This window comes from Gymnoscopelus braueri (assembly GCF_963280865.1).
Source record: "Gymnoscopelus braueri genome assembly, chromosome: 6".
NCBI lineage: Eukaryota > Metazoa > Chordata > Actinopteri > Myctophiformes > Myctophidae > Gymnoscopelus > Gymnoscopelus braueri.
In genome coordinates this window covers 14,978,884-14,991,662 of record NC_137607.1, presented here as the reverse complement: position 1 = coordinate 14,991,662, position 12,779 = coordinate 14,978,884, and the positions used below count along the sequence as shown (strand labels likewise).

The 12,779-nt window shown below is 41.5% G+C and overlaps 1 protein-coding gene across 1 annotated transcript; it reads right to left on the bottom strand.

Annotated features, from left to right (window-relative positions):
• Positions 1–8,478: 8,478 nt before the first annotated feature.
• Positions 8,479–12,175, bottom strand: LOC308086721 (uncharacterized protein). Its single transcript, XM_080430372.1, has 4 exons — positions 11,643–12,175; positions 10,866–11,071; positions 10,547–10,661; positions 8,479–10,065 (listed from the first exon to the last, which is right to left on the bottom strand). The coding sequence occupies exons 1-4, from the start codon at positions 12,165–12,167 to the stop codon at positions 9,898–9,900; spliced, it is 1,014 nt and encodes a 337-aa protein (XP_080286498.1). The 5' UTR covers positions 12,168–12,175; the 3' UTR covers positions 8,479–9,897.
• Positions 12,176–12,779: the final 604 nt, after the last annotated feature.

Below are 12,779 nucleotides of genomic sequence, written 5' to 3'. Positions count from 1 at the left end.
AGAATGTGGGATCAAAATCTTAGATCTTTTAAACAGTAACAAAATCATGCAATGGCAGATAAAACTGCCCTGCTCTGCTTCAGTTGTGGGTAGCCTGGTAAACCCCCCGTCCGGAAATCTCATTTGCATTTGATTTCAGGAATTGGGTCTGGCCTGAGGGCTTATCTGGGCCTTTCTTACTCGCCTATCAGCGTCCTCGCTCATTGTTCTGTGATAGACAGCGGAGGTTGGCCAATCAGGTGGAACCCGAGTGAACCCGAATGGCACCGAGTGCAGCCGACAAATTTTTATTGGGCTATTGTTTTTTGTTTTAGTTTTTAGTTTTGCTACTACTGTCGGTATCGGACTATGGACAATTTGGACACTCGTGGCGATGGACTGGTCTTCCAGACGAGCGGACGGGTCTCCTCTGGGACACGGATCAGTGTACCAGCGGAGAACTCAGGCGGTCAGGTCTACCGGGCTGGAAAACGTGGGGTGAATCTGGCTGACAAACAAAACATTGACTACTATAACGACTAAAAATGATGAGAACTTTCTGTTTCCACTTGGAAACGAGTCAGACAATGTCAGGATTTTACCGACGTGGCTGCTGGGGGCAGCACGGACGATTACCCGCAGAGACTGTTTAATGGGTATGATGAGCACCTGAATTCAAACACAGAGTATAAGATATCTGATATACCTGTAGCAAATTACATTGACCCTGAAAACATTTTTACAATAACTTAAATATAAATTGTGAGTACTACACAGAGGATGGTTTCAATAATCATGTAAAAATGGATGATGCTTTATCATTAATACATTTCAATAGTAGAAGTCTCTATACAAAATTAAAACACAAAGCGTTATTTGCGTAAATTTAAAAAATGTAATGTAATTGCTGTATCAGAAACTTGGTTAGATGAGGAAAAGTCTAATGATATGCAACTAAAGGGATATGAGTTGTTCAGAACCAATAGGGCTGGTAAAACTGGAGGCTTTATATATGACACTGCTTTAAGATGCAGTAAGGTGAAAACTATGTCACCCACTATGCGATAGAGAACATTTTGGATTGTATAACAATTGAAAATATAGCTGCAAGCAGCAATAAACGGGTCCGAGGCATGAGACGCAAAAAGCGATATGCAACAATAGCACAATAAGACGTACAAACAGAATAGATTGAACTTGAGACAATGCAGCCCATGCAACTAACAATGAAATGAGCATTCTCAACAGCTGAGCAGAGTGCTGAGGGATTGTGGCTCGCAATCCAGGGGTAAGAACATTACTCATGGACACCTCAATCCATTGCGTTCAAGGAATCGAACGTTCAGCCTTCGGACTCACAGGCTGCCACACTAGTGATTGAGCTAAGGCTTCATCCAGCCTGACGGTGTCTGTTGAAGATCATAGACTCTTGCCTTCTGCCATGAACCGAGCTCCTGTTTCACTAAAACTAAGATCATTGGTTCACAAAGCATTTATCAACAGAGAAATGTGATGTCTCCTCTGTACCAAAACTAGTGAAAGTAGCCGATCTACAAGCTCACAAAGCGTTGCTATCCAAAAAGTTGTGAGCTTGTAGATCGGCTATTTTCACAAGGAAATAGGGTATACATTGAAAATAACTACTCTCAAAAAGGCATTTAATGTTATCTTAAAAAATTGCATACAGTATGCATTAATTAACACTAGTCTATACCTGGTCGACGCATCCGTGGGGGGATATGCGCACATGATCTGGCAACCTGGGAGGCAGTTCGTCCCATAGCTCGCAGGGCCATCCCATAGCTGGTCAGCCCCGTAACCATGGCGACATTCTTTTACACAAAAACGCTAATAAACAGCTGAGATTTGGTGAAATCGAAAAACAGGCTTCGCTGTTCCGTGCACATGGTAAATGTGCACGGAACAGCAAATTTAGATCAATTGCTCCAGCCACTGAGGAGAACCGGGCAGAACAAATTTTGGTCTCACCACTACAGACAGACGTTTCTCAAATTATAGGAGGATGGTCATGTTTTGTGCAATGCCCCCCCCCCACCCCATGTAAGATAGAGTTCTACTTTGGTTCACAGAATATTGGCGGCGTGATGAGGAGGAGGAGGAGGAGGAGGAGACGGCGCCGAAAGGCAGGGCTTTGATGCGAGGCGGACCTGGCTTTTGTTGTTCCCCCCCACATAGCAACCAGGAAGCTACGGTAGGGGAACGCTGAACGCTCGTTCACACGCATACGTGATAATAGTTAATAGTGTCCATGACGGAGGCGCGTCGACTAAGCAGAGCTTGAGGCCGAGGAGGCGCCCCCGCGCCGACTGGCCGATGGTCTGCTAGTCGAATCAGCGCCGTCCGAGTTGTAAACCAATAGGGAGAGAATAGATCTTTTCATGGATTACTATCTGTGTGTGTGTGTGTGTGTGTGTGTGTGTGTGTGTGTGTGTGTGTGTGTCAGGGATAAACTAAACCAAATGTTAAAGCCAGAACACAATAAAATTATCTTAACAGTCATGCTTTCAATAAACCAAATTGAAAGCATGAGCGCGCGCATGCGTGTGTGTGTGTGTGGTCGGGGCCATATATGTTAGTGCACTGTGGTTGGGAAGCCTCGTGGCTTGCATTGCCCTCTAGTGTTGGTTCTACAGAATTGCCTGGGGGGGTGGGGGGTGAAAACGAGCGCTCTTTCTCCAATTTCCCTGGTTCTCCAATTTCCCTGTAACATATATACCAGGCCACTAATGAGTTGTGAGTGAAGACAGGTGTGATTGGTGATGAGTGAGAGCAGGTGAGCGGGGTGGATCCAATCCATGGGAATAGGGGGAAGGTTGCTGACTAGATGACTCTTTTCTACACCCACCCTCACTAACCTTAACCTCAGTAAAACAACGCCTAAACCTAACCTCAAGAAACACTATTTGTAAAACTAAGAATTCCAAATGAAGATCACCTCAACACATTGTCGGGAACAGGGATCGAACCAGCCACCTATGGCTGCCTCTCTTCTCATTGAGCTAGAGATATGGCCACCCTGATGGTGTCTGTTGATATTTATATGTTTTTCCGTCCGTTATGAACCAAGCCTCTGTTTCGCTAACTACTCTAGATCACTGGTTCACAAAACATTTACCAATAACGTTTTTTTTTGTCTCCTCGGAATGGAAACTAGTGAAAATAGTCGATCTACAAGCTCACAACGCGTTGCTATCTGAAAAGTTGTGAGATTGTAGATCGGCTATTTTCACAAGAAAGTATGTCATACATAAAAAACAACTACTCTCAAAAAAGCATTTCATGTTATTTTTTTAAAAATTGCACATGTCTTAATTAACAGGGTCATGTTTTGTACAGTGCAATTTAAAAGAGACCTGCATTGAGTGAGATTTGAACCGGGGACCTTCAGAATAAGAGCCTAACACTTTACTGATTGAGCTATTCAATCCACAGACTTAGTCAGTGAGAAAGGAGAATTCAAAGACGCTTTTTTTGGTAAGTAGCCGATCTACAAGCTCACAAAGCGGTGCTATCCAAAAAGTTGTGAGATTGTAGATCGCTATTTTCAGAATGAAGTACGTCATACATTAAAAATAACTACTCTCAAATAAGCATTTCATGTTATCTTTAACAATTGCACATGTATTAATTGATACAGTCATGTTTTGTGCAATGCAATTGAAATGAAGTCTGCATGAGGTGCGACTCATGCAGACCCTGTGGTTGCAAGGCAGATGGTTTAGCAATCAACCATTGGACCAACAGACCTGAACTGGTGAAAAAGGAGCTCACACAGATGACACAGTTTCACGCAAATTGCTCAGAAATCCTGGGTTTAAATGTTTTTCAAACTGCTCAATATGGCGGAAAATCTAAGGGACAGAGCTTACTGGTCAAAGTGATAGATGTGTTCCTCATGAGTCAAGGCACGTGTGTAAGCAGGTTTCATGGCTGTCGGCCAAACGAGGCATGACTTTTGCTTGTTTAAAGTTTGCATTTTCAAAAAATTGCTATAGCACCCCCCTTTGACCAATTAAGATTGGTTTCAGTGATATTTGGAATGACCCTCTACATTACTGCAAAGTCTCAAACAAATGTGAGTCTGCATGTATATGTTAGGGGCAGATGAATAATTGTCATAAAACTGCAATATTCATTGGCTCATAAAAGCTTTATTTTTTCATTTATGGAAAATCAGCCACTAACGTTTTGTCGGCATAGGTCCAAAGTACATGTACAGAACGTTTCACGCAAATTGCTCAAAAATCACTGACAGGTATAAGTGTTTTTCAAACTGCTCAAAATGGCGGAAACTCTAAGGGCGGAGCTTACTGGTCAAAGTGATAGATGTGTTCCTTATGAGTCAAGGCACATGTGTAAGCAAGTTTCATGGCTGTCGGCCAAACGAGGCATGACTTTTACCCGTTTAAATTTACATTTTAAAAAATGCTATAGCACCCCCCTTTGGCCAATTGGAGTAAGATTGGTTTCAGTGATATTTGGAATGACCCTCTACATTACTGCAAAGTTTCAAACAAATGTGAGTCTGCATGTATGTGTTAGGGGCAGACGAATAATTGTCCTAAAACTGTAATATTTATTGGCTCATAAAAGCTTAACGTTTTCACTTAGAAAAAATCTGACTGCTCACATCTGTCGGCATAGGTCCAAAGTACATGTGTAGACAGTTTCGTGCAGATTGCTCTAAAATCCCAGGAGGAGATTTTAACTGCTTTTCATATAATTCAAAATGGTGGGAGATCTAAAGGTCAGAGGTCAAAAGTCAGAGTGTGAAAGTTGTTAGGCATCGAAGTTTCATGGCTGTAGGTCAAACAGGGCATGAGTTGTACCTGTTCAAAGTTGGCATTTTTCAATTGAGTGCTACAGCGCCACCCTTTGGCCAATGGTTGTGAGTTTCGTGCCTTGGCCGTTTGGCAAAGCCCTCTACCATATTACCATATTGCCGAGTAAAAAGTGACCACACGGTTAGGCCAGAACTGCAAAAGCGGCGGAAGAATGAAAGCCAAGAAATGCAAAGAGGCTTCGAGCCTATATGCCTCGAACCCTCAATTAAGAAAATGTACACTGTTGATCCACTGTACAAATTATTGTTTTATTATTTCCTGAAGGTATTAAAGTCAATTATCTGCTGCAGCAGTGTGTTCAGTTACTTATATGCTTTTGGTAAATTCGTTTCTGTTTCAATGTAATTCAAGAGAATTTATCAGACAAGGGAAGCGAGGAGAGCTGCGAGGGATTGACAGATAACCACTTCACCGGGTTACATACCACTCCTGTGCGTGAAAACAAGCAGAAAGACAAATATTCAAGGGACAAGTAAATTACAAGCAGATACGTCATGATGATTCCAACCAGCATCTCACCCTTCAATCTCCTCCGTGTACATTTTCAAGCTGAGGTCACACTTAGTCCGTAACCTTCGACCAACGAGAGACGAGTGCTGCGTACATTCCCACAGAAAGAAAAGACTGTTAGGGGTGCAACAGTTAATCAAACTAATTGACTTAATCGATTTTAGAACATTTTTTATTATATAAAAATAATATTTTTAGTCTATTATAATAGACTAAATTGATTAATCAATTATTGAGAATAGATTATTTTATAATTATATATACATATATTATATGTATATATAGAGAGAGATTTTTTTCACAGTGATACATTTATTTAAATCAATAACAAAAATAAACAAATCTGTAACTAAGTATTAGTTTCAGCCCTAGCAGTAGATACACATAAACAATTAGTACACAGCATTTTTACATTCTCAGGGATTGTTTGTTTCTCTTTCTCTATTGTCATTATTTCTCAGGTTCTGGAGGAATGATGATATGTCTTCCTCAGCGCCCTTTCCTCGGGGCTGTGGCCCTCAACCTGTCCCTCCTTAGTCCTCTTCCGCCCAGTCATCTCGTTGATGACCCTCCAGGCATCCCCATATTGCTTTTCACCTTGCGCTGCCTGCACTCTTCGTACCCTCTGCATCGGTTCCTCCCCTTTGATGTTGTACTGAAGAGAAACTGTTTGGCTTCATTCAATACCCCACAACTCTCCACGGTTGGTTCACGCACAAAGTTGTGGCGTACTTCCTCCACCTATACTCCTTGCCGCCACGACCTCCGGATGTCTGGACTGCAGGGAGGTTCTGGTTCTTTCCAGCACTGGCACACACAGCCTGCAGTGCAGGCTTAACTGAAGGGCTTTAGGTGCTGAAGCACAGAGCACCAACCTTGGGGGGGCACAGTACAGCGGGGAGAAAGTGAAAGAAGACGAAAAGCGCAGAAATTTTGAAGCAGTGGCTGCTGAAGGAGCGCTAAAACGGTGAAACACGCAGGTGAAGCGTAAATGTTCTGAATTCCAAATCTTTGAATATATATTTTCTAAACCGAACATTTTAACTCAAATCTTTGCTTGAGGAGGTCCCTGGCACAAAACCTTTTCAGATGGGGGTCCACAGCCAAATACATATCAATTTGGGGGTCCTTGGCACGATAAAGTTTGAAAGCCACTGATTTAGACATAGAGTGGCAGATACAGTATACAGTGACAGGATCTGTTTGGCTAATATGGCTAATGTGGACATGGACCCCACTGGGGTCCATGTCCTTTAGGACGTCCTTGAAGATGTTGAAATAGATGCATAATTGGTGGATTTCACCTCCCTTACATTGATTAGCCTGCACTTTTTCATTCATCATTTCTTGCTTACACTGTGTGCTCCCTACCTGCCCTGGACTTATGCAATGTTATTCCTTAAACACTATTAATACTTTCTGCATTTAGCTTGACTGATAATGTGGTTTTCTCGATATTCATTAAAATAATAATAATATAAAGTTCAATAGGCCTACTGTACTTAAAGTGCCCCTTGCCATAATTACATTGACCTAGGCACCTTATCTTCAACAATGACAGATGCCTGCTGCTGATTCTTATATGTAAAAGAAAAAAGAAAAGAGTTGGGTAGAGCTCATTGTAAAATAGTGGGCATATTAAAAGTTGCATTGCATCAGCTGATTTCAGTTTTTCAGTTGCTGGACATTTTAGTTTTATAATAGATACCCATTTCTATTTAGTTTTAAGGATTAATTGTTATAGTATACTTAAGTTCTGTTTTAGTTTTTGAGAAAGCCCTGCCCTGCCCTGAAAAACATGCAATTCAAGCAACAAGAATTCTGTTCCCATGCAAAATAGAAGTATAATTTCTATTGACACAAAAAGAGGTTGGGAGTGGTCATCAGCAGTCGATTAGCAAAATCTGTTTTTCTTTCTTCTTCTGCAGAGGATGTGACCCCCATTCCCTCAGACTCTACCCGCAGAAAGGGAGGACGTTGCGGTCGTCGTCTGTAAAATATTTAGCTCGAGTTTTTCCACCAATAAAAGGTCCAAATCCAAGGCTTTGTCTTCTGACTGGTTATTATGCGGGTATAAAGCCCCATAAAGGTAAATAAATTTTTATTTTGCTGGAGTCTAGAGTCGTGATTAGCTGTAAAAGTTGCTCTGAATTCCACTGTTAATTAATGAAATATACAGTCTATTCTATATTAAACAGTATTTGTGTCAACTCAATAGTAGTGTGTATTCTGCTTCACCATCTACAAAGCTTGATGCACGTATAACTAGTCTTAAAGGTTTAAACTGAAACCATGTTGTCACACTATAAACCACCTGACTCAAGTTTATAATCATTTGAGAGGAGCACTGAGTTGACCCAATTATATGCAATTTCCAACTTCAGATGGGGCACATTCTTTTTGAGATGGGGCACATTCTTGAGGGATGTTTGAATGAGGCGTTATCACCAACACTTTTGTCTAACTTTAAGAAAGGCATTAATTACAAGCTGAAATGTATCTTTTTGACCAGACACTGCTAAGCTGATATAATTGCCTGTTGGGAATTGAACAGAAAACAAAAGTCAGTCTCTTACTCTCTTCTCTGTTACTGTTACTACTACTAACTACAATACTACATATACTTTAAGAAAGGAAAACCGGTGCGCTTCCTCTGGATGCCTTCTTAGTTTAGGCAGTGGGTGCTCAGCTATGTAAATAACTCAAAGGAAAACCACCTAAGTGGAAAAAAGCCGCATTCCAAAATAAAGATTGCAAGACAGTGGCTCAGATGTGGTTTCTCATTTTATTGAGATGTGAACGCTAACGCGTTTCGGCCGCAGCCTTCCTCAGAGCAGATTAGGTTAAAACTACATATACTTTATATGTATATACAGTATATAGTTGCAGCCCTAAAATGAATGAATACATAAAGCACTGGAGCACACAGATATACGGTAAGTCAATTTATTCACAACCGACATGTTGACGCATAAACCTTATGCCTGTACCAGACTTTGAGGGACTGGTACAGTATGTATCTCTTCAACCTTGTTACGACCCACTGGGTCTAGGGGTGTAGGGACGCAACAAAGGCAAGGTGGTACAAGCCAAAAGTTAAGTTTTATTATACAGAGAGAAGTAAGTTAACATATAGTACAATTGGTGCAAACAATGTATAGTGAGGTGCTACAAGTGCAAACTGTGATTAGGGCTGGGCAGGAACCAAATCAAAGAACTAAATCAAAAACAAATGGCACTTCCTTAACCACTTGGGAACCCCCACCTCTGGCTACTCAAAAATAACAAAGAAAACCTATCCTTCCTGACTACTCTAGTTTTACCTGGACAAACAAAAATACAGAGTACTGGAACCTGCCCTCTGAAGTGCTAACAAAGTGAAGAATACATATATAATAAATACCTACAATACTACCTGCCCTGGATCAAACACAGTTAGCACATTAGGATAGCAACCTTTACAAAATAGGATGATTTCATAAGACGCATTTAAGGCACATTAAGAACATAGAACACGCTGCTCCCTTGGGCGCGCTGTCTCTACTCTAGAGTCACACCAAAACTGACAGTGGCCAGGAATGAAGGATCCAGGTTGCCTTTAAAGGGACGGACAGAACGGTGATTGGAGGATGATGTATGGATGAGTGGGAGGAACCAACGGTGGAGTTTGGCATGAAGTGTTCCGAACCAATCCTGGAGACGGCCCCGCACACAGGATCTGCATAGACGAATAAAGACGGGTGTGCCACACACAACTTAACACAGATCCCCGATCCACTACACTCACGTGGATCCCCGATCCACTACACTCATATCCGTAACATCCCTTTATGTGCTTGGCTAAAGATGCTAAGAAAGAAGTCTTGTCACAATTATTGACGCCTAATTGACACATTTCGTGCACTCATAACAGTCAAAGTCATAAGGCAAAATATTTTTTGTAATTTTAAAATATTTCTTTTTTAAAAGTGAATATCTGGCTCACTGATACGTTTTTTTTTAATTTATTTGAATACATGTGTACACTTACAAGCGGTCACAGTCAGCTTCCGACAGTGGCTGAATGAGCAAAATCCTTAGTGCTACATCTGTTTTTATGGAAGATTCGGTTGAAGAGCACAATGTATAATACAATCTAAATATGCCAAGTTTGAGTAATGGACAGATGAGGTCTATGTTAAGTCCTTAGTCCTTGGTCCCCTCAGATAGATAACCAAACAAGGGAGTAGAAAATCACAAAGGACTTGTATTGGGACAGGCTGTACTGTAGAGGTGAATCAGGACATTGATGGCAAATGCATAGGACTAGACAGAGACCAGTCAATGAATATAGAAATGCATGCATATGGCATAAGAATACATGTTAATTACAATTAAACATAGAGAAAGAGTAATGTGTTTTTCCACCACAAAAAGCAGATTCATGAATACATAATCATTATGAGCTTAGGAAAAGTGGGTTAAAAATCTGCAAGAAAATCATCAGTATATGTATTACATTTTAAGAAAGTATTGGTATAGAAGTAAGTGTATAAAAGCAAAGTTAATTGGGGAGTCCGTGGGAGAATGGTCCGTGGTCAGGCCAATGTTTCTCAACCAGGTCCGCAACCTTTCCAGAATCATGAAACTGGTGACGTGGTGAGAGTGTGGGATATCCAGGCTTACAGAATTTCAAGTTGCGTCTCATGTGATTTGTGTCAATATTCAGCGTCTAATAAACAAAAGAACAAAATATGGGATGAAACAGGATAGGTCAAAACTGTTTTCCAGCTGTTACTACAGCAAATACAATCTCTATGTACTGTTTTCCTTGTTGACATTCATATATTATCTGTATGTTATTATTGTATTATTTTGTAATTGGTTCTAGCTCAATTTAATGCATTTGGATTGGGTAATGCTTAGTCATTCTGTGTATCATTCTGGGTAGACAGGGTCAGGTAACCCTAAGTGTGTATAACTGAGCACAATGGAACAGTTTTCTTGTAACATGGAGAAATGCTTCCAATGTACTGTATCTATGAGCAATAATTGTCTATGTAATAGAGAATATTCAATAAGGATGTGCAATATAATATGATATAGTAAGAGTGTTTCAGTAGGCTAGTATGTGTCAAAGTGTTTCATTGTTTTTGTCCTAAACGGCATGTAATAATGTAGTATGATATAAGTGAGACCTCATACATACATACCAGTTTTTCTGGCAAGTAGAAAGCTACAACCACATGGTCACATAAATAGAACTCGGCCCGAAAACGACTTAGATGAGCCTCCAATTGTTTCTCTGGCGTAGGAACCAGCTCGTAGCTGTTTAAGACAGAGAGGAAGAGAGGAACGTGTAACATTAATAATGTATTTATTTTTATCGCACACTCTCTCAAACACACAAACAAATGTAGTGGCACAATTTACAATCTGTAAGAGTATCAATTTGTAACAGAACATACATTTTAGTAAAGCACGCACGCATGCACGCACGCACGCACACACTAATCCACACACCTACAGTACCTGTGTGTCTCACACATGGCCTCGGGTCTCCAGATGAGTTGGCCATCCTTGAAGGCACACACTGCATCTGGGCTGTCATCCAATAGACAGTAGTCCTTAAAGTCATCGTTGTACTTGCCGCTATGGACCAACACAGAGTAGAGCACCTCCTGACTGTACATGACAGTTTCGTAGACACGCAGAACTGGTTCTGAGCCATCACACACCTGGGAGGGAAAATGTGTTAAATGAAATGAATAACTTAATCAGTTGAGGCACACAGACATCAAAGGATGTCTATGTGCATGTGCCTGATTGGTGCCAGTGAGCCAGGGAGGCCGGGCCATCTCTGAATGTTGTGTTAAACTGCATTTATGTGTTGCCCCCCGCATCAGTGCAAATCTCCTGTCTCTGTATGTCAAGCACTGTTACTTTTCAGGAAATGGAAAAACATATCTGTGTTCCAGTGGATCCAATGTAGTTATTATTTAGTCGCAAGCAATTTAACAATTAAATGAGATACAAAATTGGAACTGCAACACAATGCTCTTTATGGGGTTCTCTCTCCTGATTGGACGGAAACATTCTGTAGTCCACCTGAAAACTTTGTTTAAAATAAGTGTTAAATAGCTTTATATTCTGATAGTACTCATTGCTATAGAGTGTTTGTTCAGTAACAGGAGTCTCCATGTCTCTCCAGCTCTTTAATAAACAGAATGCATTTTCAGGTCAGGATACCAATTTTATCCAATCAGGATAGAGAACTCAGACAGAATACAGATTAAACAAGTGATCTACCTGCTTTCTGTACTCCCCCAGCAGCTCCTCCAGGGGGAAAGTTAAGCGGTACGAGCCGTATCTCGATGTGTCCAGAAAAGCAGGCGAGGTGGCAAACTGCCCCAGAAAGTCCTTCTGTCCGGCGGCCTGTTCCTCTGTTCTGTCTGGATAGGTGCGATCCAGAAGACGCTTCTCAGCCGATTTGAAGTCCCCTGGTTGCACAGAGAGGCTCCACCAGAGGAGGTCCTTACGGTGTGGATCTTTAGGATTCCGTTCTCCAGAATTTTCCCAGGACAGTGCACGGAACCCTGTGTCCTTGATCTCAAATAGTGCATTTGTGTCATGGCTCAGATGAGAGACACGAAACTCCGGCCGGGGGTAAAGTGGGATGTCGGTTCCATAGTTCTTTACCACCACTTCTTCTTTTCTTGTGTACTGGTTATCTTTGCCTATGGCTCGGAGCTTCTCTTTCAGCACTGTCAACTTAAAATGTTTGCCTATGATGAAGACCTCACTATGTCCTTTGTCGTTCTGACGTACTTCCATGCTTGAAGTCTGACGTACTTCCATGCTTGAAGTCTGACACTGGTGGCAGAACAAGAAGAAAATATAGCTGCAAGCAGCGATAAGCGGGGCCAGGGAATGCAGAAAGAAAAAAGAAAGAAGCAATGATAAGTAATATGCACAATAAGCCATAGAAACATAGAAGACTGAACTTGAGAGAAAGAAAACCATGCAATTAACATGAGCATTTTAAACCCTCACTAACCCTAACCTCAGTAAAAATATGCCTACCCCGGTGCTGGCGGGCTATGTTAGTGCAGTGAGTGGCAGTTGGGGCAAACGCAGTCCCCACAACATCATTTACGATTCTGTGCCTATCGGTACATAACTCGGACGGCGCTTTAGTCGACTAGCAGACCATCGGCCGGTCATCGCGGGCACTCGCGCCTGGAGGCGCTCGGGCGAGACGCCTCGGCCTCGGACGGTTCAGCCAGAACTGCGAAAAGTGGCAGAAACAGAAGAAACAGAATATAGCTGCAAGCAGCAATAATACGGGGCGATGAATGCAGAAAGAAAAAAGAAATAAGCAATGATAAGTAATATGCACAATAAGCCATAGAAACATAGAAGACTGAACTTGAGAGAAAGAAGACC

Excerpts from the sequence above, each read along its gene's own strand:
- LOC308086721 (XM_080430372.1), bottom strand. The coding sequence starts at position 12,167 with ATGGAAGTACGTCAGAACGACAAAGGACATAGTGAGGTCTTCATCATA. Across the intron at positions 10,662-10,865 it reads GCCATGTGTGAGACACACAG|CTACGAGCTGGTTCCTACGC; the intron begins GTACTGTAGGTG and ends TGTCTTAAACAG. Across the intron at positions 10,066-10,546 it reads TCTACTTGCCAGAAAAACTG|ACGCTGAATATTGACACAAA; the intron begins GTATGTATGTAT and ends TTTGTTTATTAG.